The sequence below is a fragment of the Catharus ustulatus genome, chromosome Z, assembly GCF_009819885.2.
Source record: "Catharus ustulatus isolate bCatUst1 chromosome Z, bCatUst1.pri.v2, whole genome shotgun sequence".
Lineage (NCBI taxonomy): Eukaryota > Metazoa > Chordata > Aves > Passeriformes > Turdidae > Catharus > Catharus ustulatus.
Window position 1 is genome coordinate 35,034,493 of NC_046262.2, and position 20,662 is coordinate 35,055,154.

A 20,662-nucleotide genomic window follows, 5' to 3' on the forward strand; every position below is an offset into this window, starting at 1 on the left:
AAAAGATTAATCATCAGAGTATTCTTGCACGAAGTCATGAGTTTCCTATGGTGGATTTTTGTTTGTTTAGGTTTTTTTTGTTTGTTTGGGGTCTTTTGTTTGTTTTGATTTGATCTGATGAGGGTAGACAGACAAAGAAGGTGGGGGAAAAAAGCAAAAACCAAACAAAAACAGGACCCACCACCCATTTCCTGGAAGAGGAGCTGAAGCAGCTACTGCTTAAAGTTTGGCTGGTTGCTGAGACAGAAGCTCTAGGTCTGTGCTGCAAATAATAACCTGGTATATAGATAACACACCCTCTCTCGCTGTCCTCTTGCATAAAGCCATGGTTCTAAAATACACAGATTTTATAGGTACAATTCTTGTAAAAATGAAGACAAAACTATTCATTCTTTCTTGTAGAGGGAATAAAAAGGAAGAAAGGTATGACATAGGAAGCAAAAATGACTTGGTGGAGGGAAAGTCTTACTTCTAACAATGGGTAGGAAGACATGGTGCCACCTTACCTGCTCTTATTTGGAATGAGGCCCTTTTCCAGTTCATTTCCAATTCTCACAGCCAGCCAGTTTCCCAGTTTGCCATCATACAGTGTATCAACTACTCTAAAAATCTCCCCTCTGGTGAATGCTAAGCTCTGTGGTGACTCTTTTTCACATTCAAAGTGACTCCTTATGAAGAATGAATCTCCTCTGCCACAGGCCATGATGTCTCTGTAGACTAAAACAAGACCTCTATTTTAGTTTGTATCTTTTCACACTTGAAAGAAAGATTAAGCTGTGATTCTAGTAAATACAGCTTTGAAATTCCAAGCATCTGCTCAGAAAGATGTAAAAACTCATGTCTACATTCCCCTGCACACACTTATCAAGAGTGTTCCATACTTGTATGTGCACAGCCCTTACAGCTTCAGGGCAAAAGGCAGCTATGGTACTACAGTCTTGCAGCAGGTTATGTGCCCCAAAAGGAAAGCAAGAAGCTTTTCTTGCTCCTTAACTGCTCATGAATAAAACTGTCCATTTTCTGCTGACAAAATCCCTTCTGACTTCCAAAGCACAGCAGATCTTCTCCCAGCTGCTACAGACAGAAAAGCAGAAGAAAAAGCAATACCTTACCACTTTACAGGATTAAGAATTGCTGTTTGCTAATAATAAAAGACATGGAGAAGCGCTCTGAAAAACACATCACACATGTAGCCTTGTATGTACAGAATACAGCTATCTTCTCAACTAGTGACAAGGAGATAAACTCTTTGATCAAAAATAAGCACAAGAGAGATTATTTGTGGTTTCACTGAAAGAGCACAACTTAAATGATTGGCAGATATACATACATTTTTTTCAAAGCACCTACCTTCATATTTGCTTTGAGCCAAAATTGTCACAGTTTCACCTTTGGGAATTTCTAAGAGATACAAAACAGCTTCTTCCCGAACAATGCCTCTGAAGTCTTGAGTGTTTACCTATATACCAAACAAACATTGTACAACAAGTGATAAATTAGCAATAAAAGGAATAACCACAGATTTGTCATTCATCTGAAAAATCTTAAATATTCTCTTCCCTTATTATTTATATATATATATCTATAAATCTCTATCTACCTATCTATATTTATTTATATATATATATGTCAATGATTGTCTCTTGTAATCCCAGCTATTAACAGTAATCTTCCTGAAATAAAATGTTCTGGTTGTACACTTCTAGATTGTTTCTTCAGCTTTAACAGCCTCTAGAAGAGGAAAATGAAAAGAGGTAGAGGGAAAATGATATTAACTTTCCATTTGAATTTCCAGAAAAAAAGCAGAATGAAGTGGCACAGATGATATAAATCAGAAACTTGAAAAATAAATCATCATAACCCGAATAAACTGGAGAAGGATGAAAGAAGAAAATTATGATGGCCCCAATTTTTCCCCCTCCAAAACTAGGAAGAAACATTGTACAAAAAATGTATTGCCCTATCTTGCAGCAATTTTCTTCACTAATATTTAACTACTCTTTCCACAACATTATAAACAAACTAAAGTTTGGTATACAATTCTCCTTCAAAAACTCATTTCTGTAAGATCCCTCTACCACATAGACCCCCTTCCAAAGCACTGATTCCCAAAATCTTAATTTCTCCCATATTTCCTCTAAGAAGCAAACTAGAATATACAGAAATCATTTGAATTTCAGGGACACATACTCATACCTTAAGAATCTGATCTCCTTCCTGCAGTCCCTCCTGATCAGCTGAGGTGCCTTCTTGAATTCCAGCAATAAATATTCCTACATCATTTCCACCAGCCAGTCGTAGACCCACACTGTCCCCCTTCTTGAATCTCACCATTTTTGTATTAGGACTACAGGATTCACAAACAGAAAAAGGAAGTACAGTAATTTAACGATTATAAGCCGCACCATTCTGACTAAAATTTTGCTCCCACCCTGGAAATGTGGCTTACACTCAGGAGCAGCTAATATGTGAAAAATTTTCTGAAATTTCCAACCCCCGAAGCGCCAGCCAGGGTGCTGAGCCGAGCACCTGCCAGTAAAACCCGGCATTTATGTGATTGTTACAAATTGGTTACTCTGTTGCACGGTGGGTGGGGCTGGCTCAATGCTGGCAGTGGGAAGGGGGGGGGGGGAGGTGGTGCAGAGAGAGGCGGGGGCCTCCGTGCTGCCATCCCCGTGGCCCGTGGGGGAAGCAGAGGGCTCCCGCCCCCGCCTGCCACCACAGGAGCAGGTAGGCTCTGCCCCCGCCTGCCACCGCGGGTGCCAACGGGCTCCGTCCCCACCTGCCACCGTGGGGCAGCGCCAGGCCGGGGTGAGCGAGCCTGGCGGCAGCGGTGGCCAGCCCTGAGCAGCTCCGCCGAGCTGGGCCACCCGCCCCCGTCAGCAGCCCCAAGCGGGCCCAGCCTGCACAGCCTGAGCCGAGCCAGTAAACCCTGCCATGCCGTGATTCTGTTACTATTTGGCAACTTTGTTGCACGCGGGTCCTCGCTGCGAACAACAAAGCGGCTTATAATTGGGTGCGGCTTATGTATGGACAAAGAACGAAATGTTTGCCAACACCCAGAGATGCGGCTTATAGTCCGTGCGGCTTGTAATCATGAAATTACTGTAATCATATCAACATATAGCAATATTAGGATGCCAAAGGAAAAAAAAATTACCACCTTTCAACAATATCATATTAATAATATTCTTATACCCTTTCTTTTGCTATATAGGCTGTATTTACTGCTGACTTCATTGAAGGCAGGAAGCAGAGAATTTGCATTTTTCAGAGTGGAAAACAAACTAGGAACAGTGACTAAGTGGCATGTACAGACCTGACTGAGAAGGGAAACAGATCCCTGTTTTTGAAACCCCACAATAGCTCCCTACCTACTGCATCCTCTGTCATATGAGCACCTGAAGTTTCTGTGAAAACAGACTGAGTTACGAGTAATCATACTGATTGCTTTTTCTTCTATAATCTAAAGAACTGTCATATGAATTAAACTGATACCTATTTTCTTTATTATTTAACATGTTTGTTAGAAGTCTTAAATTTTTCTTGTAATGAGAAATATTTTCAAATATAATCTACTGATATGTTAACAATCAGTCCTTTCCCATTGCAGTGGGAGAGACTACTGGACTAGGCTCAGCTTTTTTGCTGTCAGAAAAGCTGTATGCCTGAGTGACCTTCCAACTCAGAGGACACTACTTATCTGTCAGCCATTCTCAGTAATACCCTAAGCCTGTATTATAAATTCCCCTTCACCAAAATAATCACTTGATTAATTTGCACATCAATGACAACATATGCAGGGTCCAAGCCAGAAAAGGTCTGAGAAGAAAATCCATTTAAGAAAATACACCAAGCTACAGAACATTTTCAAAATGTAAGGCTTCTCCATACAATTCCAACATTCCTATTCCTTCAATTTCTGTATTTGAAAACTCTCAAAGGAAAACATGTGAATTGATTTCTGCTTAATTAAAAACAAAAAAAAACAAAAAAAAACCCAAACAAGACACTTGCGTATGTTTCCATGCAAGCCCAGAAACACAGGGTGTCCTATACCTTCCACATAGATTCCAGGTAGATATTTCTAAAACTAAGCTCATCTCAAATATCATCAGTTTGCAGCCACGTCACCTCAGCATTAAGCTATGACAGGAGTATTACCGGTCATTGGAAGAACACTGAGTGCAAAAGAGCTCAGCAAGTGCCACCTTACCCATATATTGCTTCATCTTCCGGGCTGGGTTTAAGAATTGTTCGTGTAGCTGCTTTTGGCTGAGGCACTAAATGTAAATAAAAAGGCAAAAGAAGTTACTGAGATACTGGAAAAGTTATACATAGCAGGATTTTTTAGGTATCAGATAGCAAACACTCCATGCCACAGATTAATACAGATTTAAAAATCAAGCATGTCTGACTGAAATTAATTTATTTTTAGTTTTTTTATTCTTGAAAAAGAAAAGAAAGTTCAAGGAAGGGATACATAACTCACTAGATCAGACTTCATTTGTCTGCTTAGGACAATGGTCTAACAGCAGATGTTCTAGAAGACTATTTGCTTTTCTCAGGTGGTAATTGTAATAAGCAACTGCTGTCAAAAAATATGAGGTGTTTCTTCCCTGCACCACAAAGCAAAGACAAACCTCTTCTCTGTGTGTCAGGGTGGGGTCCACATAAAGAGCACACCAGTTTTGTCAATATGGTTGAGGGAATGGACATTCTGTGCATGGGGAAAAATAATCAACTGAAACCTTTATTCTCACCTGCTGGGTCATCTTGATGCTTCAGTTCTTTGTTTGAGTCTACAGCTGTAACAGCAGGAATAGAAATGTCACCAGTTGATTTGAACGGAGTAGGCATAGCTCCCATTCTGGACATCCTACTGGAGGGATCCTCTTTTGCACTAAAAGAAAGAAATAGGAAAAAAAAGTGTCATAAAACCAGATAAGAATATATGTATATATGAATAATTTCTTTGATTAGCATGAGAAAAAAGAACTAGAGAACACCATTTCTTACTTTGGTTTCTCTTTCAGTTTTTCATTGGATGAATGTGAATCTAGATCAGAATGATGTAACCTGTCATCTTGAGGGGAGAATGACCTGTTTGACTCTATTTCAGATATATCTGTAAAGAGAATGGCAAATCAAGACATGCAGGATTTGTTGAAGTTATCTGCTCACCTGGTCAGCATGTGTATTTACAAAGTTTTCACATAGAGGATACTCTGAACATTTCAGCCCACTCTCATTTCAAGTTGGAATTGACAAAGATTCAAAAAGCGCCTTTTAGTGCTCCCACCCCTCCATCCTCCCAAAGTATTTCAGGAAAGTTTCACACAACTTTTAAGAAACACACTCACATCACACAACTACTCTGAGCATACCACAGACACATTAGCTAGTGCTAGCAGGCTTTGATTTTGAGGTGTCACAGAGGTTTCCAAACAGAAGACCATCTGCACATCAACAGGGCTCACATCATTGTCCTTCAGCAGCAAAGGAAACAAGAGTGGCCCTCACATTTGAACTGCACCTCAGACTTCACAGTAAAACCTACAGAAAGTTCCACCCCACATTCTGACACCAGAAAAGCAAATATCTTGTTCCAAATAATAGAACATCCTCCTCTCCCAAAATTTCTGAGCCCTTCCCAAAGCAAGATCAGGCTGAGAAATACAGCTCACACACTTGTATAGAACAGGTGCTGGGAGTAGAACCCAGTTATCCAGGGGCACTTAATTTCCTCTGTCCTGACATTTCTTGCCTCCATTTGAATGCTGCCACGAATGTTAATGTCCTCAGAAGGAGAGACCAGTCCAATGCACTTGTTTTAAAAATTTTTATTAAGGCAACTGATTTTCTTGTTCCAAGAAGTAAGACTGATTTTGTCAGACCAATACCGGTCCTTCCATCTCTGCCCCTTCCTACAATGCAATTATATGGTTACTACAAAATTATTTTCACCTAAAGGAAGGGACCTTGTTGCTTAATTGAGTATTTGTGTTTCATTGTTTTTCTTAAAGAACCTAATACCACGCTACTGCAGCAAAACAATATAAGCTTCATTTTGTCCTTGCAGAGAGTCCAGAACTTTAGATCCACATTAAACCTCACCATCCATTTCTGAGTCACTGTCGTTCAATGAAGGAATGTTGAGCAGTGTCTGCTTTCGGTCCCTGAGAACAACCAGCTGGAGCTTCCCACGTGACTTCTCAATCAATTTTCGGGCATCAGCTAAAGACATGTTCTCTGTCACTGTACCATTGATCTGGACACAAAAAAGGCAACAATAACAAACAAGTCTGCATAGTGCTCAAGTTTAATAGTGAACTTGACTATAACATGACTTAGTTCAGAATCACCACTATAACCAGTGCTGCCAAACTGCTAGCAGTAAAGACAGAACAGACCTTGAGAATGATATCTCCTTCGTGAAGGTTCCCATCTTTGGTTGCTAGGCCAGTACGGGTCATTTCTTTTATGAAGATCTGACTTCCAAGACGGAGTCCATACTCTGGAACCAAGAAGATAATCCACTAACTTCAAAGATGAGCAAGGATGCATTGTTTTAAAAAACTACACAATGTGCATGCATCAAACACCATGAGAAGAGAAGAGAAGAGAAGAGAAGAGAAGAGAAGAGAAGAGAAGAGAAGAGAAGAGAAGAGAAGAGAAGAGAAGAGAAGAGAAGAGAAGAGAAGAGAAGAGAAGAGAAGAGAAGAGAAGAGAAGAGAAGAGAAGAGAAGAGAAGAGAAGAGAAGAGAAGAGAAGAGAAGAGAAGAGAAGAGAAGAGAAGAGAAGAGAAGAGAAGAGAAGAGAAGAGAAGGTAGGCCTAGTAAAGCCACTTTACCCTAAGCTGAGTCTCCGATACCTCTCCTGCCATTACAACCCAAATCCCATTACAGTTGAACGACTGGTGTTTGGAGCTGCTTGTTAATGTACTGGACTAGCTTCTGATTCATATTTTGCACAGCATAGAGAGGGAAAAGGGTCAAAAAGCACTAATGGAAGTACTTCATCAGTTGCTGTGTGCTGACTATCCTATCTGTACTCCAGGAAATGCCTTGGTTGTTTCAGGCAAAGGAATTTTTTTTTATACCCTTGCCCCTTTTCTCCCTGTGATCTAAGTTACTTGGGTCAGTATATTTACTATTTACAAAGAAAAGCAACATCCTTAAAAAACATGCATGCTAGAACAACAGAATATTACTCTGCTTTAAAAGATCACCACATTTCAGCAAGTCTGCAAAGCATCCATATGAATGGCAGAGATTATTATGGTATAGCTAAACAACAGTTAACAGATGCACCTTAAACTTCTCCTTATTTGTGTGTATATATGCATTATCTTTACAAGTGGAAACATTACATGCAGAGGAGCAAGAGGAAGGAGGAGAAAGGATTGTTGCCAGAGACAATGAAAAAAAGACATTAGCTCCTGCATATGAAGTTAATGAGCAAAAAAATTTTAAATTACAACAGGGCAGATTAGGAAAAAACCCAATAACCACAACCAACCCCTCCAGAAATAAACCACAACCCACCTCAAAAAACCCCAAACAGAAAATTATGAACAACCTAATCTGAGATATGCTTTCCAGCACAACTCTTTATTTCACAGTGAAAAAAATTTAGGTTTTTGGTTTTCATATACACACTTTGATACTTAGCAAAAAAAGGCTGAAATACTGCTATTTCAGTATTTCAGCTGCAGCTACTTCAGTATTCTTTAATGATCAGAACCAAACAAACCATATTATTAAAGACAGAGTCTACTTTTTATCCTATCTACCTAACCCTTTTGTAGTGTGCCAAGTGTAATCTGAACCATGATCAGATCCCTGCTTTCCCATCAGAACCAGAAGTAAAGGGCAGAGAAAATGGAAAACCAAGAACACAGTGGTTTGAAAAGACTGAAATGATATAGGTGAACAAATCTTTGTTCAAAGGTAAAGTTCAAAGTTCTGGGAAAAAGCATCCCTAATCAGCCAGAAAGAATGAAAGAACAACTTAAAACATCAGTTTAAAAAGTCAACACTTAACCCGCAAAAGTAGAAAGTAATTCAGCTCTTCTCTTTACCCCACCAAAACCCATGCTGTACTGGAAGTCAGCTCATCTCTTCCACTGTTACACCCACCTTCATTATGTCTGCCTTTCGTTAGGAGAACACTGATTGGTGCACTCTGATCCTGCAGCCCCAGGTACTCATGCTGGTGGTGTATTTCGGGTGAAGGGCTGCGGGAACGAAGCCTGTCCCGACTATGGTTCCTCATTTCCCTCCCATATCTTGGATCAGATAAAGATCCATGGCTGTAACTGGGTGGGCTGTAGTCTCCTCTGTAGTCCCGCTCATAGCCAGCATCCCTGTCAATGCTCCTTCCTCTGCTCCGATCCCTCCTATAGTCTCGATCCAAGCTCCTGTCAACGCTCCTGCCCCGGCTGCGCTCGCGGCTGTAGCTGCCCTCCCTGCCACGGTCTCTGCTCCGGTTACGCCCTCGGTCATGCTCATCTCTGTAGCTCGCATCCAGGTTGTTTCCCCAGCTTTGGCTGCGCCCCCCATTTCCACTGTGCCAGCTTCTCTCACTGTAGCCACTTCGAGCACTTTTGCCATCAAATTCTGCATGGTCATCCATTACATCTAAAGCTCTGTCCTCATAGTCAAGGGAGGGGCTTCTCTGAAGGGCAGCAGCCTGCACTTTCCTTGGTCTTTTCACTACCTGTTCAGTACAATAGAAAACAAACAAACCAACAAACAAACTCTTATCAAAGAACAGAATCTGAAACTGGACAGATAATATTCTTCATGTTTTAAATTTATGTTGGGGAAAAAGAAAAATATTCTATTTATTATTGGACAAGATCTGCGTATGAAGAACATTATTTGCCTCACCATTTGTTAATATAAATATAAATCTCAGTTTTTCAACAAGATAACTTTGGGATGCTGTTGATTGATTTCCATTTGTTTCACCTGCAGAAACTATGTGTTTGCTTTATTTATTTTGTCCTTTGCATCTGGCACAGTACTTTGCTTTGTGCAGTTAAATAGACTTTATAGAACAAAACCAAAATCTCAACTGGTTCTGTAGGTACATACCACTGCACACTGAATAAATTTGGAATCTACTTACAATAGTGGCCACTTTTCCACTTTTCCTAAGCTGCTGAACTGCAAAAGAATGTAGAACATTTTCCATCGGGGTCCCATTAACTATGACCACTCGGTCATTTTCTCTGAAAATGGGAAGGGAGATAAAAACAGGAAAGAGAATTTTAGAGGAGTAGTCATGAAAACAGCAGAACAACGTTTCTTCTTTTTTAATTTTTTTCAGAGGAAACCTATGGATTTAATTCCTTTCAGCAAGGAGTTTTAATTTAAAACTGATTCCTATATCAACTCTACAACACCTGAGTATTAGAAGCAGTTTTCAGTACATGTAAAAATTAGACCTTGAGCAGCACCACCTTTGTGCATATACTGTGTTCAGCTTAAGTACCTTGCCATAATGTTTTTTAAAGAATATTTGTGATGAGTACTGAAATTTTTTATTTAGTTCTCTCAGGACTCCTAGTTTTGCACACCTAGTGCTAGACTTCTTTCACATAAGAATTTCACAAAAGCTTCAAACTGCTGAAGTCGTATCAGTATTTAGGCAAATGCTGACAAGTACAATTGCAGTACATTTTCCTTAAAATCTGGTGTTCAGGTCACATCTACTCTGTAGAAAGGTGATTGGGAGAAAAAAACCCCAACAAAACAATAATACACAAGAGGTCCTCCCTGCCCTTAATCATAGGCCAACTGAGATTACTTACTTTTCTGTTCAGACCACCTGCATAACAAATAGACCACTAACTCACCTAGTCCCCTATGAAATAGCCCCATAACAACTGATTAATTTAACAGTGTAATTTCATAAAGGCACTTCAATGCAAACAGTGAAGAAAATGAAAAAACCCAAATTACCACTCTTCATACTCCTCATCTTAGTTTATTCTGGTGACTACCCAGTTATAGTCAGACAAATTACTGTAGTCAGTCAACAAATAAACAACTGTAGTCAGTCAACAAATAAACAACTATAGTCAGTCAACAAATTACTGGTTCCTTTGCCATTTTCTGTTAGATGAAAGAATTCTTTGGTACCAACCATTTTAACTTCATCATTATCAAATCACATCACAATCTTCTTTTTAAATAAGAAGATTATATACTGTAAGCTTCCATTTGTAAGGCACTCTAACTCCTAAATTATTTTTGTGTCTCTTTTCATACCCTTCCAATTCCTTTCAGTGGATGAGTATGCCAGAACAGCATGCTATATTTCAGTATCTTCCCGGTTTAGGAATTAGAATAGCTCTACAGACACAGTCCACACATCCAAAGTGAGTATTAAACTTAATGTTGCAATATTATGTCAAGGGGTCCATCTACATGCGCTCATTTTACCCTGCAAAAGATGACAGGACCATTTTACCCACACACTCTGAAGGTTAGACCTATATTCCCTGATTTGTTGGAGAAATGGCTTTGCCTTCATTTTTCTTCAGAATATGTTTTGTCTTAATGTGCTCAAATATCTTGGTATTCTCTTGCCATAATCAATTTGCCTATGATCTTCTGTAATTTCTGGACATGATTTCACTCCCAAGTCACAGGTGATTGTGAAACAGGATGGATGACTGGTGGTGTGGCAGGGATCACTGCTGTTAAACACAGGATTTGTACACTTACGTTTAAAATTGTTTGTTACATGCTTTACAATTACCCTTTCATTTAGTTACTCAACAACTCCCATGGCAGCCATTTCATTTTCTGACCAAACATAAGTGCATGGCAAAAGGGACAGAATCTATTCTTGATTTATTATTGCTGCACAATTATTTGGCATTCTTCCAAATAGTCTAGTCCTCATCAGATACTCCAGCTCAAAGGATGAAAAACTGATGTAGGACAGAAACTCTCAGACTACAGATTGTTTGTACATGATTGATGCAGCCTTACCAAGGATGAAGTTATCAGAAAGACAATGGAAACTCTTTACTTCCATAATTTTTTCTTTCAGATATAAAATAAATATTTAGCAAACCTTCTCTGGGCTGACTTAAGTAATTTTTGGAAACAAATTATTGATTACTAAACATGTTTATGGGAAGAGGAACATGGAGGATGTTTTAAGATACTAATTATTTCTATTGCTTCTTTAAATGAAATGCAATCTTGATAGAAACTAACTTTACTGTTAAAGACTTTTCAACACCACCACTGAAATGTAATGTCTTACCAAAGAGCAACTAACACCTCCATGTAGGGTTTACTTGTTTTGGGGTTTTACTAAAAGAGACATCTAGGTGTTCAAATCTTGAGATGATTATATCACCAGGATTTCTACTACATCTGCCTAAAGATTTTATTATGTATTCTACAGTCATGCCCTTCAAAATGCCAGACAAAGAAAAATGTGCTTACTGAAGTAATCCATCTGCTGGACCACCTGGAAGAACATCCGAAATTACTATCGACGTTTCGCCATTTTCAAAATGAGGGTTATCTCTGCCGCCAGAAACTGCAATCCCAAATCCTCGTTTTGAATCCTTTCGAACATAACCAAATACAACAAAACTTGAATACAATCAGGAATATTGACCGGGAGAAAGAAGAAGAACATGAATGTTCTCATGACAGCACTCTAAGCAGATACAATTTAAAATATGATAGTTGCATGCAGAGTGCGGTAGAAACACATCTTTTAAAAAAGATTAGGTTTACACATCCATGTATCAAGATGACAAGTTCCTGTCTTCCAAAACCTCTAAAGCCTTATGATTGCTAGTAATTAAATAAAGAACTCACTAAATTTGCCTGCATTTTGCTTCACCATCCTATGGGTTATTCATACAAAATTTATTGTTAGGTAAATCTATTTTATTAGATTGGGGGAGTGGAGAAGCTTTCTCAGAATCTCATCTTCATTATGATTGCTAAGTAGCTGCTAACTACTTACACCTTAATTAAAATAACAAGATCATGGTTGATTACAAAGAGCAAGAAGTTAACTTGTGCACTGTCTGTATAATCAGCCTCTGTCACAATCAGCTATTTTAAATATGTAAATTACATCAAATCTGTCATCATAGAAATAACAGATCCATAGAAGACCTAAGATAGCATTAAATAAAAACAAAGAAATGCTTCACAATGCCAAGGAAGCAAATAAAGAGCATTAAACCTGAGAATGTTAGCATAACTGAACTGCTGACAGCAAGGTGAGACAAAACCACAAAAGTTTAACTTTATCAGCTATTTAACATACACATCATATCACTAAAAATTACAAATTATGCTACATTTTTACAAAATTTTTAACAAAAATTTAACAAAGTGGCAAAGTAATACACCAAATAAAGTCATGCTTTTCCCTCAACACCCACTCAGCAAGTGCAGTTCATAATATGTCACCTCATGTTCCACTCATGCTGATAGTAATTGATTATTTCTTTGAGGATGAAAAAATGTGGTTTTCTTTTAAAACAGTACTTCACTTGGTACAGCTTAGTTTTACAGGAAGCAGTTTGATGCTTTACACCAAAACAATGATTCAACATAATGGTAAAATTCAACAGTACTGGCTGATACAAAAAGCCCTTTGCCATCGCAGTAGCCTAAGTTTGTCTCTGTGGTAAAGTAGCAATGCCAGTTTACATGGCATCAGAGACCTGAAATGCTGGAAAATACAGGAACTAAGGTCTTCTTCTGCAATGTTTTTCCTGTCTATCTCTGTAACCTAAAAACCAACCTCTTCTCAACCGTACTTTCTCACACGAAAGCTATGTAGAGAAGATCGTTATTTCACCGTGGGTCAGCAAGGTCAGTTCACTGCAGAAGATGAGAAAAAACTTGAGTAGCTTGGTGGAGGCTGCTCACTGAACCCAAACCATCAGAACAGCTGGGAAGATTACCACCACTGAAGCCCAAGTGCACACCTTGTAGTGTGGTGTGGCAGCCTGGCTATTAAAGAACACGGGCACAAGTGCTCTATTTTCTTTAATTCAAAACGATTCCACTTGATGAGATACTCCCCTTTTCTAAAAAGAAAAAGTTTTGAAGTGACACCTACAGTCCACCTGTTTTACAAGTTTTAATGACAGTGTCTTTCCAATAGTTTCTGTACTAGTATATATTAAAATACATTTCAAAAACAAAATCAACGGAATCCTGTTCAGTGATAGTTACAAAGTTTGGACATTAACCACAACCTGCTTGATAGAACTGTTTGCTTTACTTTTAAACCTCTTCAATAATGAATTTAGCTACGTGGCTGACATGAGGAATATTACACCCCCCTTAGAAAGGCCAAACAGCAGTAAATACGGCAGTTAAATCGTTAACTGAATTTACTCCTAACATTAAAGAGTTGGGCTATTGTATGAGTAGCAACTAAGCTTTAAAATAAAAACCATATTTGGACAATGTATTAATCATATTCTAGACTGAGACATGCTAATAACATCTATTGTAAAACATATTCAGAGTAAACCAGTGCTTGAATATTTGAAAACTAAAAATATAACAGGCGCTCACTCACCTTTTGTAAGGTCACTGTGTACTGTTCCCATATCAGCTCTTCCATGCCTGGGGCCTGCTGCACACAGAAACCAATTAGTAAAGCACACAGCATATAACTATCTAAATTAAGATGTGAAATACCCCACTAAAATGCAGGTTTAGAAATAAAGTGCATATTCTATTATTTTGTGAGAATTAGTATGAAATGTATGTATTTCAATTAATGAACATTTTTCTCTAAAAAGGAAAAAAAAATATTAGTAGGTCCAGGTAGAATGCCTTCATGTTTCACTGATTTAACAGCTCATTCTGATTTTCTGGAAAATCCCTATTCAGTAAAAACATTTAATTCAGATCAATTCAGATCAACTAGCATTCTATAGCCCTGATCCAAATAACACATAAAATACTTACGGAAGACCTTTCTGTCCCAGTATGCAGAAAGATTAGCAGTTGAAACTGAGATTTTTCAAAAGGAACTAGACTCCAGATCTCTTGCATCTTGTTCATGTGGATTTAACAAAATGTTTTGTCCACTATGAATTACATAACTAAATATTTAGGTTCCCATCACGAAATTAAATTTTACAGGAAAATACAATATATCACTATACAGTACAGGTATAGCAAATTTTGTGATGCTTCTCAGACACTTTTTGTTCCCCACATTTCCAGTTAAAACTCATCACTTTATCTTACATGATATAATCTGAAATATTTCCAACATCACAGCTTAAAATATAATACAGAGTAATCACCCAGCTGTGATCCATCATATAGAAGACAGCCAGCCCCTTCAGTGTCTGCCCTGTAAAACTAGGAGATAAATCAGCCACTGCACAGCAGAAAAATGACACTGCAAACATTTCAAAATGGAAAGCATCCATTGCAGAAGAAAAATCCTGGCATTGCATATTGCAATGAACATACTGTTTTACTTGTTTTTACTGAAAGTGGTCTTTCTTTATATCAGAAAACTGAATTTCAGACAGAAGCTCAGTTGAGACTTACTGGTCTTTTTAAAGGCATCATAGGGAGTACTGACAACTAAACTCCAAAACAATAGACAGAGAAGTGACACAAGAAGGGTACGCCTGTACTTTAAGGCATCCCTTGCATTTTCAGAGCAAGATTTCTTACAATGCACAACTGTTCAGTAAGCTATGGATGTTATTTCTCATATGCAAAAAAACCCCTTGTTGCGTATTTCCAGTTGATTCAGTGCACCACAGAGAGAAACTAGATTTACATTTTCCATTGCACATTCACTGTACTGAAAAACAAAAGTAAGTCCTGCTCAGAGATGCTGAAGGAATATGCAAAACATTCAGCATTCTTACCAGGAATTTTACAACACTGAACAGTGTTAAATTTCCACTGTTCTGCCAGAAAATGAACAATGCTTTCCAGTTTCCAGAACCTCTGGCATCTAATTAAAAAGAAAATTAAAAATAGATGTAGGAGATGATGGTTTATATTAAAAGTAATACATGTAAGTAATTGCTTTTAAATTTTGACTTGTTTAGATCAACAAGAAAGTGATCATAATTATTAGTATTAAAACATATGTGTCTTGGGGTCAGTGTGCTGAATCACATAGTAAAATTATTTTATCTGGTATTATCATTCAACCAGCTAACATAGCTAAGCTTTCAGCTGTCTGAAACTGAACTACTTGATATATTCCCTTACACAGAAAATCTTTGCCACAAGTGAAAAATTCCTCCTTCCTTAACTAAGCTCTTCTTTTGAACCACTGTGATGCTGCCATAAATTTAAGTGACAAGGTTTGCTTGTCTGGCATGTAGGAAACAGTTTACCTGCTACTGACCCTTCCTACAGTCCTGCTTTTCTACGTATTTTTAAGCTCTGCAAAAAATGAGTCTATGCTGAAGAAGGGCCTCAGTGCTGTTTAAATTCCAACTGTCTTCACTGAAAAAAGTTTTAGGAATGAAAGTTAGTACCAAATAACGGGTAAAATTTGAAGGACAAGCAGGTAGGTTCAAATTTTGTAGAAGCACAGAAGACGGAAAACCTTTTCCATCCTCCTCTTGGTAAAAAAGCCTCAGTAACTTACACATGTAACACAAACATCACTTAAATTCAGTTTGCAGCTGAAAATTCAGTTTGCACTGTATGCAGCTCCTACCAATGCTACCTCTGAGCCAAGAATAGTAAGGCCAGCTCTGAGTAGGTGCAAGAATAAGGCAGGCAGGCGGCAGTCAGCGAGAGTTTACTATCCATGGGGACAAAAACAGGCCTGAGAAATGACCGCTTATTCAGTACAACACTGCAGGAAAGAGACAGAGGAAAGTACTGTAAAGATTTCAGGGACAGATGTACGGATATGAAACAGGTAACTTACGGGAATTTCCTTCCAGAAAACTAGGCCTTCCATGAGCAGTGGCATAAGTATAACCTTGTGTACAAGTGCAGAGATGGATTGGATAGTAAACCAAAGCATCATAAGCCTACAGAGTTAAGTTTACTTTACTCTGACAAGTAAGTCTTACGGTATCTGGTCAAAAAAAAAAAAAAAAAAGTAGTAAGAATGAAACTACTGCCTACAGACACTAAAATTAAGGTCTTGCAAGATACCAAGCCTATAGTGTCATCTCATTTGTGCCTAGAAAAAGAACCTCATAGTATCAGTGACTGTGTAAGTTTTGGGGGGTTTATTTTTACCTTGAAACTGTTACTGAAAATTCAGCAAAATAGAATGAAGCAATTCACCCTTAAATGCGCAAGCATTTGTTAAAGTAAACCATTTTTTGAAACTGCTCCTTAGGAAACTGCCTCCCATATGCTGCATCAGGGAAAGAAAGTACACTATGTACTTGCAAAGCTGATTTTGTACAATGTAATTACCAAGACAACATGACTAGCTCTGCTGTACTGATACAGCAATGCAGGCTCTGCAACACAGTTCAAAGAACTGAATGGTCACCTTGCCGTAAGGCAAAAACAATCTCTAGATGATAATCTCTTTAACATTATAAGATGTACTGCTGCTTGCCATTGTCACGATGCTAAACCATACCATCAGAGCAATGGAGAAGAGAAGATTGAGAGAGGGGGAGAGACTACACGTTACAAATCATGTCGGGGACTTGATCAAAACTAGTATCTAAATCTCCACCCGAATTGCGAAATTCCTGTACTCCACATTTAGTGATGTGACTCTCCTCTGAATGCATCAAGTGATGAGTTATGAAAAGCCTTCATCACCTTGCCAATTTCTTCATACTTCATCTGTAAGGAAACACAAAGGGATCCTGAGCAGCTTGTGCATCCCTTACAGGATCGCAGTTTCACTGCAAGATTGCACACCAAAACACTGGAGAGAGAAAGGCAGGCAAAATGGTTAAGAACCCCACCTCCAGTTACTAACAGTAACTGCTTTACAAATCCACACAGGCTTCACACAGACAACAGGCTACCTGCAGTAAACGCAAAGTATTGTAATTAGCTACTCTATATTCATTAGGGACTATAGTCAGTCCATTTCTAATTAGAACACTGTAGTCAGGATTTGCTTAAATCTGTATAATGCTAATATACTAAAATGACAGGTGCTTTCTAAATACCTAAAATAGACTGTTTAGCAGAATCTTTGAAAGGAAACTAGTCAAAGTGCTAAAATTGCTGGTGTGCAACAAACAGGCAGCTGTTGCAGCTCCAACTGACAGTCATCAAGAGATTTAGACAATTACTTGCTACTGAGAGACCACCGAAGACAACTTCATTCATGCCGAAAGAGGAACAGAACCAGAAGACCTGCCACAACAATCATCTAGCTATAAAAACTGAGTTGCAGAGGGGAGGGATATATGAGGGGAGGAGGGGAAGAAAAGATGTGGAGCAAGATGTAACAAAAAGCAACTCACGTGCCCTTTCAAAATCCCCAACTTTTTGACTGCATGTGACCACATTCTCTGCAGAGCCTGAGCTGTCTTCATTGTTGCAGGATATAATCTGTGAGGGAACGCCGTCTTTTCATCTGTTTCCACCACTCAACACCGTTATGTAATTCTAATACAATAGTGGCCTACATACTCAAACAAATCCTGCCGTCAGTTTCACACAGAAACACATCAAAACCACAGCAAGGAAATGTACTGTGAGTTTTACCAACTCCCAGTTTCAGAGATTCCAGGTAAATGCGGTGCTGTAATCTTATGTTTGTTTTTAAATGAAGTGTCAAAAACACACTATGCAGCACCTTATTCTTCTTCCAAATACTTATGGGTTCACCCCACCAGGAACCTAATTTAAAATTAAAAGAAAAACGAAAATAAGCACACTGAAGATTATTTGAAAATTCATATATTGGCTATAATATTTTACAGTTTTTGCAGAACTGTGCGGGCTTGGGTCCAGCAAGAAAAAGGAGAAATAAATACAAAATGATACTTACTGCAAATAACAGTATTTGCCATCAAACATTTAGTAAGGTATTATTCGTAAGAACGATAAGCTAATCGCACAGACAGATAGTTACTTTATTGGAAAATAGGTCAAGCTATCACTCCCATTTATGCTGCATGAATGCTGTGAAATTTAAGCCTCAAGTGAACTTTTCCCCTAGACTTTATGTAAGTTTCACAGGCAGTAAACAGACAGGAAGACAAGTTTTGTACACAATGCTAACCAAAACCTCCATACACAGATTTCATTTTTCACTAGTAGACTGATTTTAACTGCTATATAAAGGGTATAAATTCAGACAGCCGTGGAAAACGTTAAGGATTGTGTTGTTCATATTCTGGTGGAGTTGTTGGGTCTGGGGGAGGGAGAACAGTGGGTAGGAGGGTCACAAAGGGACAACACTTATGTTCAAGTTTTTCCATCCAAAATAAAGGCTGAATTCAGCAATCCTGCATTTTGACTGTGACCCCACCTCTGCACTAGTCAGTAGAACTAGGATGAACAGAGGTTTGCACCTTCATGACTGAGCTGCCAAGGGTAAACATCAAGGGGATCCAAGAGAAGCATATGACACCAGACCCCAACTCAGCTACCCACTTGGACACGAGTAAAACTTCTAATAAAAGTTTGGTCAAAATAGTTTAGAATCTCCACCAGCATTTCTAAAGAGCACATTCCTCTCAACAGACTCACATTCACAGCTTCCAAAACTGGTATTTATTTATTTATTTTACAAAAAGGGTAGGAAAAAGAAACAAATGTAAGAATGTCTTTGAGACTTCTCTAGCCCTGTTTTCTTAGCTTTTCTGTTTTCCTCCCCCTTGCTCTGAAAAAGCTTCAGAAGCACTCCAAATAGAGAAGAAAAGACCATGACAACATAAGAGAATAAAAATGGTGAAACATCATATATTAGCTGTAGCAGTTATAAAGCAAGGACTCTTCTCTCTTGGTTTTGGACTATCTTTCTTCTTTAAAGGAATATAATGAGAAAAACAAATGCACTGCCTGCACTGAAACTTAAAATGAAATTTTTCTGAAAAAAAATTTAAAACTAATCAGGAAATCTAGGAATGTTGCTGCAAGCGAAGAGACCAGACAGTCAGCAGAGAGATGCAGGTGTCTGCATTTGGATGTTTCATTTTGAAGGAAAACAGTATCTCCAGTATAGGAATACCTCAATTAACATCTTTTAAAGTGAGATAGAAAAAAATTTCAAACAATTATTGTCCCAGACACTGTTCTTTCATTTTACCTACATGTTGCTTCACAAAAACTAACTATGAAAGGAAACTATAACCTAACTTCACTCCTTGCACAAGATTACAAAGGCCATTACAATTCTTTTACATATCACACCTATTATCCGCAGACATTTAAAATGGAAACTCTTAAAAAGCAAGCTCAGTTCCAATGACAAATACACACTTTGGGAGTCTATCCTGATAAAATGTTCCTGAATCATGTAGGGAAAGAAAATTAAGCATGATGATCTGGTTTATAAACTGGGGAAGGTGAAAAGAAAAAGAGAGCTCTCAGAAAACTCAACAGAGCAACCTCACAACAAAATCTTACCGCAGAAGGCTGCATCTCTCCACTCACCCTGCACTATGTTTTGATCTCTTCCTCTACAGACAAGGAAGAAAAAGGGTGTTTCCTCTCACATAATCTATGCAAGCAAGACATAATCTGCCCAAGCAAGCAGAAAGAACACCTAAAACATTCTTGTTGGCTCCATTATGGAAGTAACACCAAATAAGAGGTCCTCACCCTCCAACTTCTCCTGTCCCCATTCATATGCTACTATGGATGTAAGCATATAAACCTTGAAAGCTGAGCCCAGGTTTTCCCTAAAGACAGACTCCCACAACAATGATCAAGAACTTCAAGCTTATCATGTAAAAGACAGAGGGCCAGGGACTCTTGTAGTCACTGACAGGAACAGCCAGGTGCAGGAGTCCAAAGCTGCATCAACACCTATGTATCCCCAGTCTCAAAGACCTGGTACACCATCAGAAGAATCAGAAACTGCCTTTACAAGTGACCTGCCCTCATAAAGATAATTATGATGAACAAAAAAGGATGGCCTTTGATTTATAGGTTTTCAAGGATCCTGATCCACTTCAATTTCTGGATGACACGAAAGAAATGCCCTCTGTAGAGAGTGGAAGTTCAGTGAAATGAGAAGCAGTCTATACATCAGTGAGTGGTGTGAAGCACCTCACCTCCACGATGGTGTCACACAGGCAGCCAGAGCTTGCCAAGCATTCTTAATATAGTGAAAAGTGACTGAAGAGGAACAGGACCTTTAACAGGCTTTTCCTCTGCATTGAGGAAGCCACTTGGAAGAAGGTTCCAACTGACCTGTTCCCATGAATTATCTGTGTGTGGTAGAGCAGACCTTTGATTAAGATCCAGGAAAATGAGAAAAAACTACTTTTATCCATGGATCTTTCACAATACAGCCAACATCTCACACAAAAGGAGATTCTTTATCTTCTACCAACAATTGCACCAATACAGCAACTCCAAGAAGAGCAACAGATCCTCCTCAAGAAACAGGTTCCTAGAACAATGAATGGCTCAAATTAAATAAAGTGATAAAAAATGGTTTGTAAAATACATCCACTAGAAGTAAAAGATAACTGCTCTTCAACAATGGCAGA

The 20,662-nt window shown here is 38.6% G+C and overlaps 1 protein-coding gene across 14 annotated transcripts in view; it reads right to left on the reverse strand.

The window, feature by feature from the left end:
* Positions 1 to 20,662, reverse strand: part of TJP2 (tight junction protein 2) — a 62,842-nt gene that overhangs the window by 8,860 nt on the left and 33,320 nt on the right. For 4 of the 14 annotated variants that reach the window (XM_033085278.2, XM_033085275.2, XM_033085273.2 and 1 more), the window contains 12 exons: positions 13,591 to 13,647; positions 11,475 to 11,599; positions 9,136 to 9,238; positions 8,142 to 8,721; positions 6,414 to 6,517; positions 6,118 to 6,271; positions 5,020 to 5,128; positions 4,764 to 4,903; positions 4,217 to 4,283; positions 2,197 to 2,347; positions 1,351 to 1,459; positions 507 to 717 (listed from right to left, as the gene is read on the reverse strand). In XM_033085278.2, the coding sequence (XP_032941169.1) occupies positions 507 to 717; positions 1,351 to 1,459; positions 2,197 to 2,347; positions 4,217 to 4,283; positions 4,764 to 4,903; positions 5,020 to 5,128; positions 6,118 to 6,271; positions 6,414 to 6,517; positions 8,142 to 8,721; positions 9,136 to 9,238; positions 11,475 to 11,599; positions 13,591 to 13,635 (1,898 nt within the window). In that variant the 5' untranslated portion in view covers positions 13,636 to 13,647. Of the gene's footprint in view, positions 1 to 506; positions 718 to 1,350; positions 1,460 to 2,196; positions 2,348 to 4,216; positions 4,284 to 4,763; positions 4,904 to 5,019; positions 5,129 to 6,117; positions 6,272 to 6,413; positions 6,518 to 8,141; positions 8,722 to 9,135; positions 9,239 to 11,474; positions 11,600 to 13,590; positions 13,648 to 15,936; positions 16,080 to 16,799; positions 16,909 to 17,458; positions 17,601 to 20,662 lie in introns of those variants that run through there. The other 10 variants (XM_042780140.1, XM_033085276.2, XM_033085274.2 and 7 more) reach the window with 8 other exon arrangements.